We start from the raw sequence: 25,064 nt of genomic DNA, 5'->3' as shown, positions 1-25,064 counted from the left end.
ATCAGGCTGTCCCCGGCTTGCTGTCTTACGACAGCTGGTGGTGTCCGCTTAACGGCGCCTTTACGACAGAAGTCCTCGCTTGTCGGCGAGGAAGCCGGAAGCCGCAGCCGCCGCCGTCGTCCCTTCCCGGTCCCCGCCCGCCGGGTGCCGTCGGAGGTTGACAGGTCGTGGCGGGGAGGCGGCGGCGGCAGCAGAGCCGGGCGCCCGAGACGGAGACCTCATGGGGAACGCTCCGAGTCACAGCAGTGAAGACGAGGCGGCAGCCGCCGGGGGCGAGGGCTGGGGCCCGCACCAGGACTGGGCCGCGGACTCGGGCACGACCCCCGGCCAGGGCCCCGCGGCCCCGGCGCTGCCGCCCGCCGCGGCGCTGCTGGAGCCGGCCCGGCTGCGAGAGGCGGCGGCTGCTCTGCGGCCCACGCCGCCCTGCGAGTCTCTGGTGTCCAGGCACCACGGCGCGCTTTTGCGCTGGCTGGAAGAGCGCCTGGGCCGCGGCGAAGAGTCCGTCACCCTGGAGCAGTTCGGGGAGCTGCTGGAGGCTCGTGGCGCCGGCTTCTCGGGCGAGCGGTTCGAGGAGGTCAGGACTGACTAGCGATTGTGGGGCGGGGGCAGGGCGGTCGGCACTAAGGGCATGAAGAGGTAGGCAGTGGCTTTAGAGAGGCTGGGCAGGAACCCGTAGGGTTGGCAGCTTCTGAGAATAGGAGCTTGAGTATGCCGGGACCCACAGTGGGAGCTTCCAGTCTGTTCACTCGGGGAGCCAGCTGTCGATCTCTCTAACCTTTACTAGAGCTGTGGAAAGCTTCGGCTGGGCCGTTCTGGATATCAGTGCTGGATAAGTCTTTGCATGTTGCTGTAGCACAGACCTTTGTGCTGTTGCCTGATGCTGCATCAACTGCCTTCCAGGATGGCCTAAGGGGATTGTAGTACAGGGATCAAGGGAGTGGCCATGACAATCTTTCGGTTTTATTGGCCAGTGGGTTTTTGCAGAGGCACCTTCTGAGTCCAGTGTGGGGTCCTAACGAATGTGGGAGGAGAATAACATATATTGGACAAATTCACATTCTGAAAGCCATTCCCACCTCGCAGAAACTAGCTTTTCCAAAACCTGCATTGGTTTTTATATCTTTGAAGGATCATATTTTAGTCTCATTTAAACCTCCCTGGAACCTACAACTAATGGGCAAAAACCAGGTTTCCTGTGACTACTTGTGATTATATAGTTTGGGGCATAATCACCAATATCATCTTTGTTAAGTGATTAACAGCAAATTGATACGGCAACAAAGTATTTTCCTTGCAAGGGATCTTATGGACAGGGAGGCCTGGCGTGCTGCGATTCATGGGGTCGCAAAGAGTCGGACAGACTGAGCGACTGATCTGATCTGATCTGTACCAGACACTTCATTTTAGAATTAAGAAGGGAACTGATCCAGCATCACCCTGTGAGTCATTAATGAAACTGAGACTGTCACTCACATTTCTTGGTTTTTGTTTGTCTTATGTCACACTACAAGCTTCTTAAGGCCCTCTTTCATTAAGTCCACAATGTTATAACAAAAAGGTACTTAATTTGTGAAAATGGGTAAACCATGTAGTATATTCAGTGTCAATGAAGAATGAGTACATAAACAGACAAGGTATTTTAATGCCATTAGAGACTGGTTTACACTTTAAAACCAGAGGCTTTTCAAATATTTTAAAAATGTTTTCCTCTACATGTCAAGAGTTCAGACAATGTAGTTTGTGTGTGTCTTATATTTTCCTTTTAAGAATACCTGTAAGGCATCCGGCTTTTAAAAATGTCAGTCATGTTACTTCGTGAAAGGTCTCCTTTTTTTTCAACCTCCAGGAATTTGGGTTTTTTTTTTTTTTTGGCTGCATTGTTTGTGGGATCTTAGATCCCTGACCAGGGATCAGACCCTGCGTCCTTCCCAGTGAAAGTACAGAGTCCTAACCACTGGACCACCAGGGAATTCCCAGTACTTTCCACTCTAGTCCTAGACGTATAGTGAGAAAGTGAAACAGTCAGAAAGAGCTATGCAGATATCTTGAAGGATCCAAAGACAATGGAGGAAAAGTGTTTACAATTGTGAGAGTGTCTGATAGGAATAGAGCTTCAAGAGTCCTGTAATGTAAGGCCAAGAAGTCCTTGAGGTATGGTCCAGAATTCACGCAAGGGCTATGACTTTATTCTTTCACTGAGCAAATGCTTGTTGGGCATATACTGAGTGCCAAGGACTTGAATGACAGTGGACAAAGCAAGATGCTTACTCTTAAAGAGTATCTACTGCTTACGACTTGGCTGGTGGTCCAGTGGCTAAGACCTCACCTTCCAGTGCAGGGGAGTATGGTTCAATCCCTGATCAGGGGACTCAGATCCTACATGACCCTGGGGCCAAAAGGCCAAAACATAAGACAGAAGCTGGCTCAGTGGTAGAGAATCTGCCTGCCAATGCAGGACATTCTGGTTGGATCCCTGGGTTGGGAATATCTCCTGGAGAACGGAATGGCCACCCGCTCCAGTATTCTTGCTTGGGGTTGCAAAGAGAAAGACTGGACTTAGTAATTGAGAAGGCATGCAAGATAGAAGTAATATTCTAACAAATTCAATGAAGACTTTTAAAAATGGTCTACATTATTTAAAAAAGAGTATTTAATACTGAAAGAGATGCACATTAACCCAGCAATTTATAGGTGTGGTGAGTTATTCAAGGGAAAGCATAATGAAAAAATAGCAGGAGTATTTGACCTCATCCAGGGTGTCACGACTGAGCGACTTCACTTTCATTTTCATGCATTGGAGAAGGAAATGGCAACCCACTCCAGTGTTCTTGCCTGGAGAATCCCAGGGACGGGGGAGCCTGGTGGGCTGCCGTCTCTGGGGTCACATAGAGTTGGACACGACTGAAGTGACTTAGCAGCAGCAGCAGGGTGTCAGAGAAAATGTACCTGAGAAAGTAACTTTCCAGCTCAGATTTGAAGACTGAAAGAAGACTGAAAGCAGGAGCAGAAGGTGTGAGCCCTGTTTCAGACAGAGGGTGTCACGTGCACAAGCCCCAAGTCCATAGAATAGAGAATCGGGGAGACTGGTATGATGTCTTTGGGCTACAAACTGCTTTAAGGGACAGAAAATCCAGTGCATCAGTGCTTTAAACAATAAAGAAGCTTTTAATGTAAAAGTCCAAGTAGGCAGTCCAGGATTGATCCATGCAAGTTTCGCAGTTGCCAGGGACTGGTTCTGTCCATCAGGTGCTGTCATCTTCCACAGTCACCTTCCACCTAGTGACCCACAAGACTCCTTTGCTGCTGCTTTCCACAATCAGCTGGAAAGGGAAGGAGAGGGCCACGAACACCTTTGACCAAACCCAGTCACATGGCCACACTTAGCTGCAAGGGAGGTTGGGAAAGATCCCTTATTCCATGGCCATATATTCAGCTAAAAATCAGTAGTTAAATTACTGAGAAAGAGGAGAACAGATATTGGGTTACAGTTTTGCCATCTTTGACTCACATGGCTAGATCACAGCAGAAGGAGAACAAGGCTAGAAAGCAGGCAGTGACCAAATTTTAGAGCAGGTTCTCGTCGGGATATAGTATTCACTAGTGTAATGATGAGAAGCTCCATGTTGTATGTGTTGCTTCTTTCGGCTCCTGCTGCCATCCATGTCTGTCTAGCTGTCTTGCCTTCACATCCCTTGCTTGCTTGAGGTGTTGTCCTAAAGAAATTCTTGAAGTTATAGTGGGGACCAAAGTCTGAAACATTATCATTTTATAGTTACAACACACCTCTTCTCTTGATGGGTGTAGTCCATGGAAAGAGAGTCTTTGATTTGCTCACAAGGAGCAGGATTTAATTGACTCCTATGTAGAAGAGGAATTGGAGTTAACATTAAATTCTTATTTGACTCAGAGATTAGATATTGTGCTCCTACTATGATATACTTCCAGTAGGTCATGTATATGCTCTAGAGCAGGAAGAAAGTGCTGAGCACAGGATGATAGCAGATGGCTTGAAGTTGGGGATTTAGGATGAACAGGTCTTATTTGATTAATTTGCCATATTAGCTTTGGTGCCTACTTGGTGAAATCTGTAGAGTTGTAAAGTCTGAAGGAAGGACTTTTTTTATTCATTTGTTTCTTGTCTTAGCACAGTCCCTGCTCAGAGCCAGTGTTCTATTTGACAGTCCTCATTCTCCAGCTTTATATTTTATATTCAATCCATTACCTTTTAATAGGAAGATAATCCTTTTCTTTCTTTTTTTCCGACTGTACCATATGGCTTGTGGGATTTTAGTTCCCCAACCAGGGATCGAACCTGGGTCCTCGGCAGTGAGAGCTCAGATTCTCACTGGACTGCCAGAAAATTCCCAAAAAGATACTTACTGACATTGAGGAAGCAGTTAAATATAGTTTTAGTGAAAACTTAAAAAGATTCTTAGTCACTGCTGGAGTTTAGAGGAAATTTGGAGAAAAATACCATCTTGGCATTATCATGTCATAGTATTGATTAACTTAGAATGGCTCTGAGCCCAAGAACTATGCAAAAGAGTCATGCAGATGTAATTCTGTGCCCTTTCAAGACAGAGTATGAGAGCCGCGTGTGTGTACCATGAAGATGAAGCGGGCTTACCCTCAGCTGAGAGCCTGTAAGGGTTCCTCACTGCCAAAGGAATCAGGTGCATACTCCTCGGAATGAGGTGGAGACTGCAGGCTGGCCTGTCTCCCTGTCTGACCTCTCCTACTTCTGTCCCCCGTGGGACGCTTGCCTCGTCTGGTGTGTGGACCTTTCTTCTGTGCGTTCTCCAAGATTCCCCTCCTTGGCCCCATCTCCTGGTCAGGACAGTCGGGACCAAGCCTGTCCTGTGGCGTGATTCACATGGCTTCTGTATCATCGTATCTTCACTCCTTCCCTTGAGGCTCTTATTTCCTGTTCTGGACAGGTCTTTTGACACTGGAGCACACTGTGTGGTCTTGCTCTGCATGAGGCTCCGAGGCCCGCCACCTGCCTGCACTCCTCCAGCACACAGGAAGCCTTCAGTGAGCGCTGGCCATTGGTAGTGGTGAGGCAGTGCCGAGAGGACGATCCTGGGGGAATTGGAGGTTGTTCTGGCTCTGTATGCTTTGCTGTGAGGGACATGATGGTATTGGCTTCTTGTGGAGAGCTTCATGATCCCCGAGAACTGTGGAGGAAAGGTCACTGCTCTGTTTTGCCTTTCCCTGATTTCCAGACTGCTACTTCGTTGTGTACTGTCTTGCTTTAGGAACTGGAGTGGCTCCCCATTTTTCTGAGGGCCATTTCCCCCACATGCCTCTACCACTCCTGGGCTTCTGGCCTCCAGAGTGTCTGTTAGCTCAGGTCACAGTGATTGACAGTGTGGGGTCCCACATCGTACCAGAATTCCCATCCAAGCTCCATCATTTACCAGTCCTAACCATGTGACTTTGAACAAAATCCCTTACCTCTCTTTCCCTGTCTAGTTAAAGTCATGGTACCAGCTTTAGGATTGTGGAATTTAGTATTAGCTCTTGTACTTGTTATGCTATTACTTCTATTGTTGTAATGATCACACCCATCACATTGCTGCTGCTGGTTTGTGGATCTGTCTTCTATGTGGTGGGGATTTTGGAGAGCCAGGATTCCACCCTGACGTCCCAGTATGCACAGAGCCAAGCCCAGGTCAGGCATAAGTGGCTCCCTGTCAGCTGGTGTTAAGTAGGTGCTAAGTAAATTGGCTCCTGGGAGACAAACTAGATGCTAAGTGGTAGATTTCAAAACCTCTGCATTTTTTTTAAGGACAATTTCCCAAGTATTAGGAAATTGCATATTTGTTCAGTGAAGCTGTTAGCAGCACTGTTCTGATTGTTTTTTTTTTTTTTCTCACCCAAACTGTCTTTATTTTTCGTTTGTTTGAAAATTCTTTTTTGATCATATCCATTAACTATTGACGGATCAACAGAGTCTGTTAAAAATAGAAAAATGTTGCTTATTCATACAGCCTTGCTCATATAGAATTTTTACCAACCCTAAACGGCAAGAGTTGTGTGGGAAGTTGGGAACAGACAGCACTTGAGATGCAGGTGGCACCTGAAGTGCAGAAGTTCTGGTGGGAGTAGGGCTTGAGTGCTGCCTGCGATTTAGGGTGAGTCTCAGCTTTAAGGCTGATGTTGAGTAAGCCTGTGCTCAAGGTGCCGAGAGCAAGGGTTAGAAGCTGGAGGAAAGGGATGGATAAGAGAGAGATTTTGAGCACTTGGTCTCGGACAGCAAGGAACCCCAGGGGTTATCTGGTCAAAGGAAGAATGGAGTTGTGGCGAAGAACACGAGCTCTGGAGCCTTGGAGTCAAATACTAGCTGTGTGACTTGGGGCAAGTTTTCTGACCTCTCTGTAAAATGTACAACTTTAAAATGAGGCTAATAGTAATCTTGCTGTTACGTGGAATAAATGGTTTGTGCACTGCTTAAAATTTAGTGAGTGCTCAAATACTAATTCAGAGCTTCCCAAACCATCTGTCATTCCACATTGAATGGGTTACCGTTGTGCTAATCCCCTCAGACTTTGAATCATACAGTATTTCTGTTTCCTTACTGTGCTACAGTGTGAAGGAGCTGGGATGTAGCTGTTACTGGTGCTGTGTATTCACGTCCTGGGGCCTCAGGGCAGACAGAGGCTGTGCTTCTGCTCTACCTTCCTCCACACCCATTGGCTCTACTCTTCATATTAGGGTGTGCTTCAAATGTTTTAATGTTTATAATTTCCCTTTTGTCACTATAAAAGCGACTTATGTAGATTGGCATGTTACCACTATTAGTATCTTGATATGTACTCTTTCAGATTATTATTGTTGTTCACTTGCTCAGTTGTATCTGATTCTTTGCAACTCCATGGACTGCAGTGTACCAGGCTCCCCTGTCCTTCACCATCTGCCAGAGTTTGCTCAAATTCATGTCCATTGAATCGGTAATGCTGTCTGACAATCTCATCCTCTGTTATCAGCTTCTCCTTTTGCCTTCAATCTTTCCCAGCATCAAAGTCTTTTCCAGTAAGTCGGCTCTTCGCATCAGGTGGCCAAAGTATTGGAGCTGCAGCTTCAGTATCAGTCCTTCCAGCGAATATTCAGAATTGATTTCCTTTAGGATTGACTGGTTTGATCTCCTTGCAGTCCAAGGGACTCTCTGCTGATAAATCTATGTATGTTTGGTACCAATGTGGAAAGTGCATATTTGCTTTTTGTTTAAACTAACATGAGGTCATTTTCTGATACTCTTCTGTAACTTGTTTTTTAGTGGTCTTAGTGGTCTTCACTGTCCTGTTAACATCTGTGTCATTAACACCCAGTCCATATTCCAGTTTATCCAATTGTCCCAGAAATCCGTCTGCCTCCCAGCTTCCAAAATTTTGTTGCTGTTGCAATATCTCCTGTTTGCTTTGTCCTTATACTTAAAAAAAATTCCCTCTATAATATTGTCTTAGTGGAATTTCAGGAGGGAGCAGAGGTAAATGCATTTGTTTAGTGTGACGTCTTTGAACACTCTTCACGGCTCCTTGTCTAGCTTTTGCTAACTGAAGCTTTGAGGAATGAGTTGGGCATTCCTTCCGGAGCCTCCTAATCCATCTTTACACCCCACCAACAACAGATGCATCCGTCTTTATGATGAACTTTTCCCTCTAGCTTCCATCTGATGACCTTAATTATAACTGCTCCTTCCCGTAATAGCCCATCAGATGTTTGAAATGGAGACTATTACTCCCAGTCATCTTTTCTCCTCACTGGAGATTCCAGGCTTTTCTCACAGGGCAATTGCTAGTCTCGTCTTCATCACAGTCTGTTTCTTCTGATTTCTTCTCTCGTATTTACTTTAGGTGTGTGACTTCCAAAGTAAACTCAGCTTTCCTGATTGGGTCTAATCAGGAAAGGATGAAGGACTTCCCTGGCAGTCTAATGGTTAAGACTCTCAATGCAGCGGGCACAGGTTCGATCCCTCACCTGGGAACTAAGATCCCACATGCTGCACAGAACAGCCAAAAAAAAAAAAAAAGAAGCTGAGGCTTATGGAGGCAAGGGAGTGTGTTTTTGAAGTCACATGGCCAGTTAGTGACAGAGCAGGATTCAAGCCAAATCCCATGCTGTACCCTGTTCCCCGACATGAACAGGGTAAAATTAGATTATAGTTTAAGGTTAGGGTAAACAGGGCTGTAAAGTAGATAAACCAAGTTAGCTCTCGGGTCCAAAGAGAGTTTAAAATAAAAAGCCCTACTAAACCTGAGATGCTACCCAAAGCCAATGCTTTGTTTTTGGCACTTTGTAACCAGTTGAACATTTTTTCGGTGATTGCTTTCTTCTGAAATTATTTTGGGACAGGGGGCTTACTCTCTTGAAAGAGACGAGATGATGATGATGTTGGATGTTGTGCCTACAGGTAGCAATACTTGTCCACACATGTTCTGCAGAACATCATGAGTTACTATCCCGAACTTATTTGTTCTTTGAATGATATATATGAACTCTTCCCACAACAATAACAAAAATCACTGGTCTTAAAAAGTTTCAGTTATTCAGAATTTGGAACCCATATCTGATTTTCTTGCATCTCTTGTCTTGTAGGCCTTTGCCCAGTTTGATGCTGAGGGTGATGGTACGGTTGATGCTGAGAACATGTTGGAGGCCCTCAAGAATTCCAGTGGAGCTAACCTTCAGGGAGAGCTGAGCCACATCATCAGACAGCTGCAAGCGTGCTCTCTTGTTCCAGGTGAGGCCCTCATCTGAGGGCTGAATGCTGAAGAATGCTCTCTTAGAGCCCAAATGAGCTTTGCTGTAATATGGGTTGTAATTAGACAAGCTTGTGGGCACCATGAAATAGTCATGATTTTCTGATAGCCTTCATTAAGCTCATGATCTGAATGTGTGTTGAGTATAATCATTTCTTGTGTTCCCCACACAGCGGTGGCTGAGCAGTTCTCCTATCTTTATGAACCTTTGTCATGAGGCCACCTTCCTTACTGGATCTCTCTGTTTCACTCTCTCAAGAAGCCTTCCCTGGCCCCGGTTGTAGGCTTTCTTAGCATTGTGTATTTGTTTTGTTTTTTTTTCCCCAACATATCACTGTTCTAGTTAATTAATTATTACTCACTTGTTTGTAAATATCTGTCTTCACTTTTATCCTATGAGCTCCATGAGGGCAGGGAACCTTCTCTTTTACTTTTGGTGAGTCCTTACATTTAGCAGTTTGGCACTTGGTAGGCACCCAGCTTTTTTAATTTTTAGAAAGCCATTGCTCTGAAATTTGTGAGAATAAAAATAACTTAAAATGAAACAGTACCTCTACATTGTCTCTATGAAAAAACTTTGTCTATATTTTTTGATGGTTTTATTTAGGGAGCTCAGAAACAGAATCAAAATAAAGTTACCTTTTCTTGTTTTTTTTTTCTATTGAGAAAGCAATTGAGTTTGAAAGGAAAAAATTAAACTTGGCATATCATCCTTTTGGTTTAGTTCATTTTATCCAGGAGCTTTTCTGCTTTGTGCACTTGGAGTCATAATATTTAGCACAGAGGATCTTGGGCAGCAGGGAGGCAAATAGACTCGTTGGATCCATAAATGTAACTCTGATTGACCTCTCTGGCTTCCTACTGAGGATGTATTGAGCTAGGGAAGGAGGGTTTCTGTATATTAATGAAAAATGCTTACTTCTGCTCTTCTTCAGATTGTCTTGAATTATGTAATTTTTATAGAGCATTATAGATAGCCTGAACATGTTAATTTTTCTACTGTTCTCATGGCAGTAAAAATTACACTTTAAATTATGCATAGCTAACTTTTAGCATTTTGTATTATCCCCACCTCTGTATTACCAGCATATGGGTAGCATCAGGGGCTTTATTTGAACACCTTAGAGAGATGTTTTGGGAGGAGAGGACAGGAGTGGCGACCAGGGGATCCCCAGCACTTAGTGAGTTGTTGCTCTGAGTGATCCTGAGGAGCAGTGGGGATTAGTCTAGAAAAACTCGGGGCCCAGATCCCTAATCGGGGGTCCAGACCTTCTCTAGCAGTGTTGTGACTTGGGACTTTCTACTGAAATATTTTATCTGTTATTTTAACTTAAAAGAGTTTTTCTTTTTTAAAAAATAATAATCCTAGGCTGAAACTTGGTGAGCTGAGCTCACCTCACTGGTGGAATCCCACTTTCCTGGTCCCTCTGTCTAACCTAGACTGATACTCCTTTCATATCTCTTTGTATGAGTGCTGAATGGTTAAAAGAGACAGCCCATTTACCAGATTCATTGCTTATTTCACCATGTGATAAAAGTTTTCCCATTACAAGCATCAGTCTGTTCGGAGCAGATCGGTGAAGTACCAGCAGCGTCATCACATGAAGTCTGGGTATTACCCTGAGTGTCCGTTAAGAAGAACTGTAAGAGGAGATATGAGGGATGGCATGAACTTCTGTGCTTGGGAGATCAAACCAGGGGCTCCTGGTTTTGTGTAGAGGCAGAATCAGATGGGCCACTTCTAGGGCACAGTTTCTCCTCAGTCTTTTGGTTAGCTTCAAAAATTAAAGCAGTTTCCTTCTGCTCTAATATAATCTTTTTGTTTCACACTTAAAAGCAGTTTCTCCTGTGGACTTCTGGAATCTTGCTCTAGGTGCTGCTCACTTGGGTGTGCTCAGCTTGTGACAGTTCATCCAGTAATACAATGATAATATATGTACTTTTGTTTTAATTAGAAAGTAAAAGAGAAACAAACAAACAAAGAAAACCCTCCCCAGATCTGTAAGCATGTCTGAGCTCTAGGAAAAGCTGCCGTGTTTATTCTCTCTTCACTTAACTGTCTGAGTCATGTGCACCTCAGTTGAAAGCATGTTATTGTAGCTGAACCTACAGTAACAAGAGCAGGATTCCAGAAGTCCGCAGGAGAAACTGCTTTTAAGTGTGAAACAAAAAGATTTTATTAGGGCAGAAGGAAACTGCTTTAATTTTTGAAGCTAAACATGAGACTGAGGAGAAATTGTGCCCTAGAAGTGGCCCATCTCATCCTGCCTCTTCCCTTGTGGCTCAGCTGGTAAAGAATCCGCCTGCAGTGTGGGAGACTGGATTCGATCCCTGGGTTGGGAAGATCCCCTGAAGAAGGGATAGGCTACCCACTTCAGTATTCTTGGGCTTCCCTTGTGGCCTAGCCGGTAAAGAATCCACCTGTAACGTGGGAGACCTGGGTTCGATCCCTGGGTTGGGAAGATCCCCTGGAGAAGGGAAAGGCTACCCACTCCAGTATTCTGGTCTGGAGAATGCCATGGACTATATATATAGTCCATGGGGTTGTAAAGAGTTGGACACAACTGAGCGACTTTCACTTCACTTCAGACATGGCCTGTTTTGTGTTTTTGAAAGGTTGCTGAGGTTAACATCAGACAAAATGCAGCCAGGGGAGCCACTTAGGATATCTGGGTGGGTGTATGAATGGAGGTGTTGAAGCCAGAGTCTGGACAGTGACCAGAGGGAGGGACAGATGGAGGAGACTCCAGAGGCGCCCCCCGCCCGGAGAGAGAAGACTGGAGTGGTGGAGGAAGCACTTGGAAGTGGCGCAGGGCCTGTCTGCAGTCCCTCCCCTGGGTGTTGTCTCAGCGTGTACCCGAGCCTCGTTCCTCAGCTATAAGAGGAGGGTACCAGAGCCTTCGGTGCCTTCTCCTCCCCACCCTCCCCCCACCACTTACCATGGGGGCTGACTGCAATGATGTCTGTGGAAGGACCTTGAAAACTATAAAATGCACTCAAGAATTGTGGTCAGGTTAATGGTTGTGTTTTCGTTATCGTTATTTTCGTAGCTTAGTATAAAAGCAGTTACGCCATTACACTCTAACGTGATAAACATTATTCCTAGCCTATATTCAATATGCAAAACTTCTTCAAAAATGTCGTTAGTATTTAAATTTATAGATTAAACATAAAAATTGGGAGCTTGGATTGAAAGAAATTATCATTATTCTAAGTCTTCTAAAATGTCTGTGAAACTACAGTGAAATTAATTTTGAAATTGAGATCACCACTGGTTCATTTCTTAAAAACGTCTTTAGATTTTTAAATGATTAAAGCTGAAACTACCAGAGAGGATTCTTAATGGCTGCTTTTGATTCAGATAATTCTGCTAGGCCACCAGGCAGGGAATGTGGAACCTATTGTGGTAGGTTCCCAAAAACATAAAAAATGGACTTTTTCTGCTTAGGTTTCATAGACATATTTTCAGAGTCCAAGGAGGGCCTGGATGTCCATGCGGCGATGATCCTGCGCTTCCTGCATCGCAACCGGCTCTCCAGCACCGTCATCCCCTACCCCATGTTGGACCACTGCAATAACATGAGCACCATGAGGGCCTCTGTTCTGAGGGAGTCTCTGGATCAGCTGGTACAAAAAGAAAAGGGTATGTGTGCGGGGGTGGGGCTGTTCTTGAGGATGTCTGGTGATCATTTCTTCCAAGTGAGTGTTTATTGACAGGATGAGCCAGCCCTCCTCCCTGCTTTTATTTCTGAAATTATAGTGACCAGTTTGTAGCAGAAGAATGTGAACTGTTCTCCCTTTCCGCTTTCCCTTTCCTTCCCCTCCCCCTCGCCTTATTCTTAACCCAACTGCTTTCTCATCACCCAGGTCTCCGCTCAGATGTGGCAGGCCTCTCCTCATTACTCTCGACCTATGCGCCCACTGCCACCACTTCCCCGCTTTGGTCACAGTCCCCTTTGCAGGTTTAAAAGCCTAAATGGCACTTATTACCTGAAGTTGTGGCATTATTATTTACTTGCATTTTTGTCTGTCTTATTCGCTTCATTATCCTTGGGACCCAGAACTATGCTTGCCACACAGTGGGTACTCAGTGAATAGTTGTTGAATAAATGAGGGAAGCCACTATAGACTCACTGGGGACCACAGCAAAAGTTGATAATACGAATTGGCAGGTCCGTGGAGCCCCACAGTCCAGAAGTAGACCCCGTTGCATGTGGGACAGGTACCAGATGTAGTTAGTTAGCGTTACGAGTCAGGGCAGGAAGTGAATGAGCCTACAGATTGGGTTAAGGAACTGGTTAGACATTTGGAGAAAAAAATAAAACTAGATTCTTAACCCACTTAATCAAATAAATTTCAGATGGATTAAAAAGTTCAACCAAAAAGAAAGCTGTAGGAAAGAGTGCTAGAAGGAAGGAGTTCCACTTTATAAAAGCCCTCACATGGGAAAACCTCTCTTAAGTAGAACATGAAACTACAAAAGAAAAGATTAGTAAGTTAGACTGTATGTGAATTTAAAGTTCTGTACAGCAAAAACATATCATAAGCAGAGTCAAAAGGCAGATAGCATTTTACGGAACAAAGGTGTATTTTGTAACATTGTGAGTGTTTTTTTGTTTTAACTGACCTTGGGCAGTTTTTTAATTGCCTTAGTTTCCTCATCTCTAAAATGAATTAATACATAGAAAATGTGTAGAAAAAAGGCCTGGTTCACAGTAAACAGGCGACTGAACTGAACTGAAATATTACTTATTATGTGTGTGTATATATATACATTACATAATATATACAAAATGGATAAATTGATAAGACTTGTGACCCAGTAACAAGTAGATGAGGATAGGACAAAGCCATACTCAGAAACACAAGCGGCTTACAAACAAGTGGCTTGAAAAGTCTCACTCATAATTAAAGAAATGTAACTTAAAACTATAAGTCACCATTTTCATCTCTTAGTTAGTTTTGCAAATATATCAGTGATTTATGCTGTACTACCACCAACCCATGGAGCAGTCCTTGGCCAATTTCTTCTTTATACATGTTGTCCAATTTAGAAGGAGATTTTACAGAGCATTTATTTTTCTAGGGCCAAAGTGCCAGGAATATTTCTGTTAGATATTTTAAATGACCTTTTTAAAAAATGCTTTGTGAAAAAGATGTCATGATAAAATCTGGTTTTTCTCACAGAGAGCCCTGGAGATCTAACTAGAAGCCCAGAGATGGACAAACTCAAGTCTGTCGCGAAATGCTATGCTTATATAGAAACATCCTCCAACCCTGCAGACATTGACAAGATGACAAATGGAGAAACCTCATCCTACTGGCAGTCAGATGGCAGTGCCCGCTCACACTGGATTCGGTGGGTGCCATAATACCAGATTCTTGGGTGAAGGCCCAAGGAAATTACCTGCTTTCTTTCTCTTACCCTGTCTGCTGCTGCTGCTGCTGCGTCGCTTCAGTCATGTCCAACTCTGTGCAACCCCATAGACGGCAGCCCACCGGGCTCCCCATCCCTGGGATTTTCCAGGCAAGAGTACTGGAATGGGGTGCCATTGCCTTCTCCCTTACCCTGTCAGTGTGTTAAAAAAAAAATCATTTTTAAAAAATTTAGACTATTTTTTAACTTCACTGCCTAGTTTTTTTCTTCTTGTGATTATCTGTGATGATGCTGTAAGAATCAAGTTAAAAGAATCATGTGAAATTATATACCCATGTTCGTATATTCATAAATACGGATAATTTCTTTACTGGTATTTTAAGGGAGAAAATTAACATTTGACTAGTATTTATGATACTGACTTCAGATCTTTTTCACTAGTTTTTCAGGAAGGTTAGTGTCACAAGGAACAAGGGATACTTTTCTTATATCTGATGTGATTTTAAGATCATTTCTGCACATTTAATTTATGCAACTAAGTTGGCCAGTTTGGTAGAGAAAGAGGGAATGTGTGGTCAAGAATCCTGAAGTGAAACTGATAACAGTCAACCGTGATGTTTCTATATGTTCTGAAGCTGCTGTCTAAAATATCATCTGTCCCATCAGAAAATGGCCTGATTTCAGTTGGTGGAAATAGAAGTAATTACTGTTTTCTCATAAAGGATAAATAAGCTCTTTAGCCATCTATACATGAGCAAATCTCAGTTCTTTGGATACAGTTAGAACTTGCTTCATACTGGGTAAAGGCATTTTATTAGAATGTTCATTTAAAAAAAAAAAAAAAGAATGTTCATTTTATACTTTCCTGCCTGTACTGGTATCTTAAAAGGAAATAGAGGGTGTCCCTCGTGGCTCAATGGTAAGGAATCTGCCTGCCAATGCAGGAGACATGGGTTCGATGCCTGATCTGGGAAGATCCCACATGCCTCAGAGTAACTGAGCCTGTGCGCCACAACTATTGAGCCTGTGCTCTAGAGCCTGGGAGCCAAGACTCCTGAGCCCACATGACACAAGTCCTGAAGCCTGCACCCCTAAAGCCTGAGCTCCACAGCAAGAGAAGCCACCACAGTGAGAAGTCCATGCACACCGCTACTAGAGAGTAGTCCCACTTGCCACGACTAGAGAAAAGCCCTAGCAGCATCAAAGACCCAGCACAGCCAAAAATAAATACATACATACATAAAGTATAAGCATTAAAAAAAAGACTAGAAGATTGATCTTGAACTGAAAGGGATTTTAGAAACTTGGGAAGGTCATAAGAACTTTGAAACTAGTAGCCAGCTTTTTAAGTTAGTTGCTTTTAGGGGAGTCAGTCTTTGCGTATAAAGCACCTACAGGATCTTGGAGGTGCGACTTGTGGGCCCTGCCAGTTCTCAGCCTGTATAAACATTTGTCGTTTCTGCTCTCTCTTTGTGTTTTCCAGTCTAAAAATGAAGCCAGACGTCGTACTCAGGCACTTGTCCATTGCTGTGGCGGCCACTGACCAGAGCTACATGCCGCAGCAGGTGACCGTAGCAGTGGGGCGGACGGCCAGCGATCTTCAGGAAGTCCGCGACGTGCACATTCCCAGCAATGTCACTGGCTATGTGACACTGCTGGAAAATGCCAACATCAGTCAGCTCTGTGAGTCAACCAAGAGGCATCTTGCCCTTCTAACTAAGAGGACTGGAGGGGAGGAAGAAAGGTCCTGTTTTTTGGCAGGAAGATCTCTGAAGTAGAAAGCCTGTTTGTTTTTCTTGGAGATCTGATTTGCATCTCATTGTGCACATCAAAGTGGTTGTTACTTCACCTATTCGGTGTTTTGAAAAGTTATAAAAAAGCAGTAAAATCTTTTTAAGTTAAAAAATTTTTTTTCTTATTAGAAAATTAGAAATATTGACACAAACAAAAAATTATTCAAAGTCCCACTACTCGGGGATTGTAATTGTGAATTCATTGGTATGGATCCTTCCAGTCCTTTTCTTATTTTGTGTATGTATATAAATACACACACAGACATATATATATATATTTTTAAGAATACTTAAAAATAGGTTTGCATATATATATGTATATCTTTATGTATCTTTTTACAAAAGTGGTGATATTTCATTCATGCTCTTTTGTAACTTTTTAACGTGTTGTCTCACCATACATTCATGCACACCTTTACTTAGTGTTGTTAAGACTGTGCCTTAATTTTAAGAAGCTTTTTCTTCTTAAATTTCAGTTGTTTCCATTTTTATACTATTATAACCTTGCTTCACACATAGCATTTTGGAAATAATCACAATTCTGTGATTTCTTTCCAGGCTTATTTCATTCAGGGAGCCGGAATGCTTCATGTTTTGTCTCATTTCTCCTAATGCTTTCCTGGGCCAAAAGAAGTATTCTTACTTTGCTCAGAGGAACTGAGGCCTAGGGAGGTAGAGTCTTTGTGTCTCACCCCTAGGCACAGAAGTAGTTAAGCTTGTGGAGTAGCAGCTTCCTGTCTTACACTGTGGTGGTCTTTTCTCTGAGTTGTGTCCTTTTTAACTTCTCACCTCCTCCTCTCCAACCCAAATAAGAAATTCTGACAGCTCTTAAAAGTGAGTCATGCCTATGTCATCTATTTGGACTTGATTATTAAAAAGAAATCCTCACAACGGCTATGAGCCAGCTGCTGTTTTATAACTAAATCTAAATTTTGGAACTCTAGGAAAAATTATAGACATTTCTTACCATGTGTTTAATCAGGATTTTAAAAATACAGTTTGTGTTGATTTTCAAGAGTCATAAATTCCTATGAAGCATTGTGATGTAAAGATTTAAGCCACCCTTAATTTTGCACGTGATACTTTTGGCTCCTTAGATTGGTCACTGCTCTTTTGACAAATTGATTGTATACTTGCTCCATTACACACACCATTTATTTCTGGCATCAAAATATATCTTTAGCATTTTCTTTTCGAAATGTGAATTACTGTTTTGCTTTTAGTTGGAAGCCTAGCATTTGCTGAACTGAAGAAGTTAATCCAATACTGAATTTGTTGTTTGCACTTGACAGATGTCCAGATTAACATAAAGCGTTGTCTTAGTGATGGATGTGACACTAGAATTCACGGTCTGAGGGCTGTTGGCTTTCAGAGAGTCAAGAAGTCTGGGGTCTCAGTCTCAGATGCTTCTGCAATATGGTATTGGTCTCTACTGACATCTCTGGTGACGGCTTCCATGGAGACAAATCCTGCCTTTGTCCAGACAGTGCTGCGCAACACTCAGTAAGTCACTGTGCTTTCCAGGCCTGTCACGGCGTGCTCTCTCTCCAGCCCTGTAGGACAAGTCACTGAGCACCCTCCGACCCTCGAGACTCACTCAGCAGCCGGCCCTCAGGTGCCCTGTTGTTTCCTGTTTGTGCCTTCAGCTTCGGTCCTGGGGGAGGGTGGGGCTGGGCCACATATGCCATTCCTATCCCTTACCCGCTGGGGAACAGCTGCTTGCATTTACATAGTAATTTATATGGGATAAAACACCTTCAGATGCTATATATTTTTTACCCACTTACATCATAATATGTATGTGTAAAAAGTATCCCTATTGTCCAGTCAAGTGTACGGTGACCTTTCCTGGGATACATGACCAAGCAGTGATGGATCAGCTGGAGGTCTTTGGACCTCGGCCCTAGGTTGAAGGCTCTTTTCACAAAAGAGTCAGATCTTTCCAAGGACATTAAACTAGTCTATTTTTAAATGTAAAGCACCTTTGGAAATTTTCTTTTAAAAAAAACTGTTAAGGTGGACTTGCCTGGCCATCCAGTGGTGAAGACTTGGCGCTTGCACTTCAGACGGTTCAAGTTCGTATTTTGTGAGGAGGTACTTGGAGACTCTAAATATCGAATTGCTCATTAGGCTTCACTTGACGTGACTCATGATTCCTATTTACTCCTGCGGTTGTTATCAATCACAGCTTGCTTCTCAGGTTGGCCCAGATTTGGCTGATAGGAACTCGGACATGTGTCCTTTTGACATGTCCTCATCTTGGAACTCTTCCTCACAACAAAATATTCCGGGCTTACCTTGAATGCTCCTGCCATAGTCCTAGGATTAGCCTTTTTTCTCAAGAGTTGTGGTCACTTTTAGTGGAGAGTTGTGTTTAGGAACTGAACAAACTAAACCCATTGCTGTCGGAGTGTTGCTTCTCTCAGTGGACATAGCTGGGAAGTATATGTCTGTAAATGAGTAATAGACACGTGTGTATACATAGACACATCGCCTCCTGTATCTATTTCTCTGTCTGTAACACTGAAAACCCTTTTGAGTTTACACTGATACTTCTAAGCCAGGGCTACCATGTTCATTCTGATTGTCTCTCTTTCTGTGTTTGTAGCTCCCTGCTATGACTGTGAGAAACTTGGCTCCCATCAACCCTAATATGTTCACTTATTTAAAGAGTCCCACTCTGTATAACCAGCCTCCCAGCTCCCCAGCCCTTGCCTGAACTCCCTCCTCACCTTCTCAGGGCTGACATTCCATACCAGGCTGTCTCTTTGCTCAGTACCCTGCTCCAGTACCTCACTGGGCCACCATGCACCCCACCCAGGCACACACGAGTGCCTGCCTTGCACAACCCTACTCTGTGGACTGAATTTTCAGGAAGGAGAAGAGGATGAGTTTCCTACCTTGTTTTTGTGCAGTTATGCCAAGTTGTCGAAGATCGGATATATTTAAAGTTTATATGCCTGATATTGTCTTCACAACAGGTTAGGTGGATTCTCGCTGGATGCCTTCTTTATCTACAAACAGTATTTAGAATGCCTTTCTCAAGCCTAAAATTTAAAAAACATATATTTCTGAGTTAAACAACTCGAGAAAATCAGAGATACCAAAGGAACATTTTATGCAAAGATGGGCTCCATAAAGGACAGAAATGGTATGGACCTAACAGAAGCAGAAGATATTAAGAAGAGATGGCAAGAATACACAGAAGAACTGTACAAAAAAGATCTTCACGACCCAGATAATCATGATGGTGTGATCACTCACCTAGAGCCAGACATCCTGGAATGTGAATTCAAGTGGGCCTTGGAAAGCATCACTACGAACAAAGCTAGTGGAGATGATGGAATTCCAGTTGAGCTATTCCAAATCCTGAAAGATGATGCTGTGAAAGCGCTGCACTCAATATGCCAGCAAATTTGGAAAACTCAGCAGTGGCCACAGGACTGGAAAAGGTCAGTTTTCATTCCAATCCCAAAGAAAGGCAATGCCAAAGAATGCTCAAACTACTGCACAATTGCACTCATCTCACACACTAGTAAAGTAATGCTCAAAATTCTCCAAGCCCGGCTTCAGCAATATGTGAACTGTGAACTTCCTGATGTTCAAGCTGGTTTTAGAAAAGGAAAAGGAACCAGAGATCAAATTGCCAACATCCGCTGGATCATGGAAAAAGCAAGAGAGTTCCAGAAAAACATCTATTTCTGCTTTATTGACTATGCCAAAGCCTTTGACTGTGTGTATCACAATAAACTGCGGAAAATTCTGAAAGAGATGGGAATACCAGACCACCTGATCTGCCTCTTGAGAAATTTGTATGCAGGTCAGGAAGAAACAGTTAGAACTGGACATGGAACAACAGACTGGTTCCAAATAGGAAAAGGAGTACGTCAAGGCTGCATATTGTCACCCTGTTTATTTAACTTATATGCAGAGTACATGTCTTGGAGTAGGAAATGGCAACCCACTCCAGTGTTCTTGCCTGGAGAATCCCAGGGACGGGGGAGCCTGGTGGGCTGCTGTCTCTGGGGTCGCACAGAGTCGGACACGACTGAAGCGACTTAGCAGCAGCAGCAGCAGAGTACATCATGAGAAACGCTGGACTGGAAGAAACACAAGCTGGAATCAAGATTGCCGGGAGAAATATCAATAACCTCAGATATGCAGATGACACCACCCTTATGGCAGAAAGTGAAGAGGAACTCAAAAGCCTCTTGATGAAGGTGAAAGTGGAGAGTGAAAAAGTTGGCTTAAAGCTCAACATTCAGAAAACGAAGATCATGGCATCTGGTCCCATCACTTCATGGGAAATAGATGGGGAAACAGTGGAAACGGTGTCAGACTTTATTTTTCTGGGCTCCAAAATCACTGCAGGTGGTGACTGCAGCCATGAAATTAAAAGACGCTTACTCCTTGGAAGGAAAGTTATGACCAACCTAGATAGCATATTCAAAGGCAGAGACATTATTTTGCCAACAAAGGTTCGTCTAGTCAAGGCTGTGGTTTTTCCTGTGGTCATGTATGTATGTGAGAGTTGGACTGTGAGGAAGGCTGAGTGCCGAAGAATTGATGCTTTTGAACTGTGGTGTTGGAGAAGATTCTTGAGAGTCCCTTGGACTGTAAGGAGATCCAACCAGTCCATCCTAAAGGAGATCAGTCCTGGGTGTTCACTGGAAGGACTGATGCTAAAGCTGAAACTCCAGTACTTTGGCCACCTCATGTGAAGAGTTGACTCATTGGAAAAGACTCTGATGCTGGGAGGGATTGGGGGCAAGAGTAGAAGGGGACAACAGGGGATGAGATGGCTGGATGGCATCACTGATTCGATGGACGTGAGTCTGAGTGAACTCCGGGAGTTGGTGATGGACAGGGAGGTCTGGAGGTCTGGCGTGCTGTGATTCATGGGGTCACAAAGAGTTGGACATGACTGAGCGACTGATCTGATCTGAAACAACTCGACTTCCAAAGTTTCAAGTGAAGTGACCAACTGAATACCAGAGTCGTGTGTATTCTTAAAGAAAACTCTTAAAGAAACTCTTTAAGAGATTCTTAAATTCTTTAACTCTTCAAGAAATTCTTAAAGGAACTCTTAAAAAAAAAAGAAAAGAAATCCCATTAAATGGTCTAGCACTGGGACCCCTGTAGGAAAAAGGCTGATTTATGTACCAGGTTCTCCGTAGGAACACTGTTTCTTAGTAAGGGTTTAATCCAAACAAGCTTCCAACAATGTATTTTTATTTGATTTGAAATTATATTAATACATTTATCGTTGGCCTGGGTTTGTTCTGATTGTGCACCTTACACTCCTAGGAAGGCGCTGCAGCACATGCCTCCGCTGTCCCTCTCACCAGGATCTACAGATTTCTCCACTTTCCTGTCTCCCAACGTTCTGGAAGAGGTGGACAGCTTCCTCATAAGGATTACTAGGTAAGAACTCAAGGTCGATAAGTGGGGTAGGGGGAGATGGGGGGCCGGTATTGGCAGATAGAGGGCATATGTGCTTGTCACGTCTTTTTTTTTTTTTTTTAATTTTTCCAGTGTTTCATTTTTTAGTGACTGAAGAGAAAGTGAAATAACGGTGCTCTCCATTAACTAGTAATGTCCCCCGACCTTAGGAATTGGGGGTGGGGGTGGAGTAGTCCTCAGATTCAGCCAGGGCAGAGGTGGCACAGTCCAGAACTCAAAGCCTCTCCGTTCCTTCACATCCCCAGCCCAGCACCTGCTTGCCTCCATGGGCAGGTCTAACAAGCCTGGTTGTCCATAGACCTGGGAAAGGACACCCTGATAGCTGATAGAGGAGTCAGTTAGTGTGGGGACACTCAGCTCTGTCAGAGTGAGCCCTGAGGACATTACTGTATTAGAGTACAAACTAGGCCCTGAGACATCTAGACAGTTTTGAAAGTTTCAGGGTAATGTGTTTAAGAAACTAGATAAGAGTGACATGGAGTAGATCTAAAATACGTGACTGGTGCTTGAAGGAAAAAGCCCTTAGCTTTCTGAGCAAGCCAGGTCATTACTCAAGGCTTCTTGATAGCAGGTGCTTATTTATTTTTGGTTTATAAAGTTGGACTTCTTGAAATTGATAGCATTATTTTATACTTACAGATTAAGGTTACAAAGGTGAGGGTTTTATTTCCTATTCCTCCAGACCGATTTAGTTTTTCTTTAGGATATCTTAAGGATTTTGAAAAAGTGTTTCTGGTAAATGGATGAAGCGTATGGCAGGTTGATTTTGCTTTTGGTGATCAGTTACACAAAGTTTGAACTACCTGAATTTTCTCACATTTTAAGAAGTGAAATGCTTTCTGCTCTTTGTTTGTAGCTGCCGTTCTACACCAGAGGTGGAGCTGACTCTTCTGGCCTTTGCACTAGCGAGAGGAAGTGTTGCCAAAGTGCTGAGCTCTCTGTGTACTGTCACTGATCACCTGGACACACACTATGATGCCTCATCCCTCATCTCATCCATGGCGTCGGTCAGGCAGAACCTGCTCCTTAAATACGGTAAGTGACCTTGGCAAGGTGCACAAAGATGCATGATACCATCACCAACGGGGGACCTTCTGGCATCTTCTTATCTTGTTGAGTAGTAGTTTGTGGGCCGGGGCATTGTACTTATACTGTGGTTTCTGGAGGAACATGTCTTCTTTGACTAAGGTTGATAGGAAGGAGGGAGATGCTGGTTCATTTATGGATGCATTAGCAGAAAAGAAACTTGAGTATCCACTGCACTGTACTCCCAGGGTTTACTGACCTAATGACTGAGGCTTGGTGGCCATTTGAATGCCAGACCTGGCGCAAAGACCCTTGTCTTGGAATGCATCCTCGTGGTAGCTGATAGCTGGTTGGAATGACATATATGGGCAGACATACATGCCAGCCACCACTTTCCCTCCTGGGCCCAATGGCAACGCATCTTAGCACGTTTCCACTGATCCAGGTTGGAGCTTCTTAATCCTTCTCAACACAGGAGTCTGTAGAGCTACTCTCAGATGACTGCACTTGACACGTGCCGTCCTAGCCTCTAGGGCTGAAGCTTCTGTCCACAGAGTACTGCGTTGGACCCCATCCCGTCAGAGCACTGTGGTCATTCCTTGTGGTGTTTGCTGTTGTTCAGCTGCTTAGCTGTGCCTGACTCTGCGACCCCACACACTGTAGCCTGCCAGGCTCCTCTGTCTGTGGGAGTTCCCAGGCAAGAATACTGGAGTGTGTTCCCATTTCCTTCTCCAGAGATGATATTTGTACCTTTGCCTTAATATTTCCTAATAGTTTACTTTTAATTGTTTAAGTCATCAATAGATATCATGTAAATCCAGTTACCCCCTCCCCAGTTTTGGGAAGATCATTTCTTTGGAGAGGTTGGGATCCATGGAGAGGTTGGGATCCATGGCCAGATGGGAGGGATCTATCTGGAAAATATTCTCCAGAAAAGTTTTAGATTCAGTTTAGCTGTTATTTGGGCAGAGAGCCTAAACCGGGGAGGAATGCCTAGGGGGGCTGTTCATTATTGATAATGTTCTAGTTCCAGTTTGGTTTATAGGTTAATAGGGTTATAGAGTTTTCATTACATTACTAAAACAAAAGAAAATGTTTTTTAGATCATGATAGTAAAAGTTGATCTATATAATTTTGAAAACTTCCAAAATTTGCCTAGAGATAATTTTAAGAAACAAAACGCCAAACCCCGAGACATTATTTATGTATGTTTTATTTTATTGATATATTTTAAATTTATTTTTAGTTGGAGGGTAATTGCTTTACATTGTTGTGTGGCTTTCTGCCATACGACAACATGAATCAGTCATAAGTAAGCATACATCCCCTCCCTCTTCAGCCTCCCCACTCCGCCACCCCACCCCACGCCTACCACCCCGCCCCCAGGTCATCACAGGCAGCCGGCTGGGCCCCTGTGCCGAGCAGCAGCTTCCCACTGGCCGTCTGTCTCACACACAGCAGTGTGCATCTGTCAGTGCTACTCTCCCAGTTTGTCCCACCCTCTCCTTCCCCCGCTGTGGCCGCAAGTCCGTTCTCTGTGTCTGAGTCTGTATTTCTGCCCTGCAGATAGGTTCATCAGTATTATTTTTCTAGATCCTATAAATATGCATTAATATATGATATTTGTTTTTTCATTATTTATATATTTAAATGCAGTTACAATAAACTTAATTATTGACTCCCAAACAGTGTCTTAGGAATTCCTTTCTCCGCCTGCTCAATACACAACTATATTAAGTCTGTGTTATTAATCTGTGTCTTACGATATGCTTTGTTTCTGACTGGTTGTTATTCTAGAGTGATTCTTTTGGATTGACTTATTCTTTGTTTCTTTCAGGAGAGCAGAAAAGGGTGGTATCCCCTTTTATCTGATACTACTTCCTATGTTAGCTTTTAAATGGGTCAGTTTTTAGTTAGCAATCTGGGTGGCCACAGGCTCTCTGTTTCCACTGATGAGCATTCTAGTTTTCATTTTTTCATAGCGCTAGCTTCAGGCTCTCTCGCTTTCTCTCTTTTCTTTGATCAGGGAAACCTCTCCAATTGACTCTTCAGGCCTGTGATGTCAAGGGAAAAGAAGAGAAGTCAGGGCCTGAAAACCTGCTTGCTGAGCCGTGGACGAGGGACGGTGAGTAGTGGACCTGCGGGGTTTTAGTGAGTGGAAATGGCCACTAGAGGCCCTGTGGAACCACACTGTGGTCTTTGAAACTTTCAGGACGTGCAGTCTTCACTGCCCGTGTGCTTCAGTTGGCATCAATGGTTCCTGAACTGTTTGTGTGATTTCTTTACTACAGTGTTGCCATCTGCTAGGTGTCACTCACCTGTAACAACTTAAAAGTACTTGAATGTTCACATTATACAGTAAGGAGGGGACCACTAGGATGTTATACAGGCAGGTCAAAGGAGAACTCATTAATACATGGAGACCAATAAGAATGCTAACATGAATCTACAGATAGCTGCAAAATTGGTCAGTCTTCATAAGGAATAATCAGCTGTGTTCCTATAGACACAATTTTTATTTCTGTGGACAAGAATCATTTGCATTACTGTCATATTGTACAATTTATAGAATTATCAAGTAGCTTAGAGACAATGAAAGGTGGCGAGAACTCAAAAGAGTGGGTTAAATAAACACTTTGGGGG

At 43.6% G+C, this 25,064-nt stretch overlaps 1 protein-coding gene across 2 annotated transcripts in view; it reads left to right on the top strand.

Moving 5' to 3' along the window:
- Positions 1 to 112: 112 nt before the first annotated feature.
- Positions 113 to 25,064, top strand: part of ZZEF1 (zinc finger ZZ-type and EF-hand domain containing 1) — a 94,846-nt gene continuing 69,894 nt past the window's right edge. For both annotated transcript variants that reach the window (XM_061390747.1, XM_061390745.1), the window contains exons 1-9: positions 113 to 574; positions 8,599 to 8,743; positions 12,211 to 12,405; positions 13,950 to 14,121; positions 15,623 to 15,822; positions 17,225 to 17,435; positions 21,240 to 21,356; positions 22,252 to 22,430; positions 24,448 to 24,546. In XM_061390747.1, coding sequence (XP_061246731.1) covers positions 221 to 574; positions 8,599 to 8,743; positions 12,211 to 12,405; positions 13,950 to 14,121; positions 15,623 to 15,822; positions 17,225 to 17,435; positions 21,240 to 21,356; positions 22,252 to 22,430; positions 24,448 to 24,546 — 1,672 coding nt within the window. In that variant the 5' untranslated portion in view covers positions 113 to 220. The remainder of the gene's footprint in view (positions 575 to 8,598; positions 8,744 to 12,210; positions 12,406 to 13,949; positions 14,122 to 15,622; positions 15,823 to 17,224; positions 17,436 to 21,239; positions 21,357 to 22,251; positions 22,431 to 24,447; positions 24,547 to 25,064) is intronic.

The sequence above is a fragment of the Bos javanicus genome, chromosome 19 (genome assembly GCF_032452875.1).
Source record: "Bos javanicus breed banteng chromosome 19, ARS-OSU_banteng_1.0, whole genome shotgun sequence".
Lineage (NCBI taxonomy): Eukaryota > Metazoa > Chordata > Mammalia > Artiodactyla > Bovidae > Bos > Bos javanicus.
Note: the sequence above shows the minus strand (reverse complement) of the source record. Positions and strands in the feature narration are given on the sequence as shown.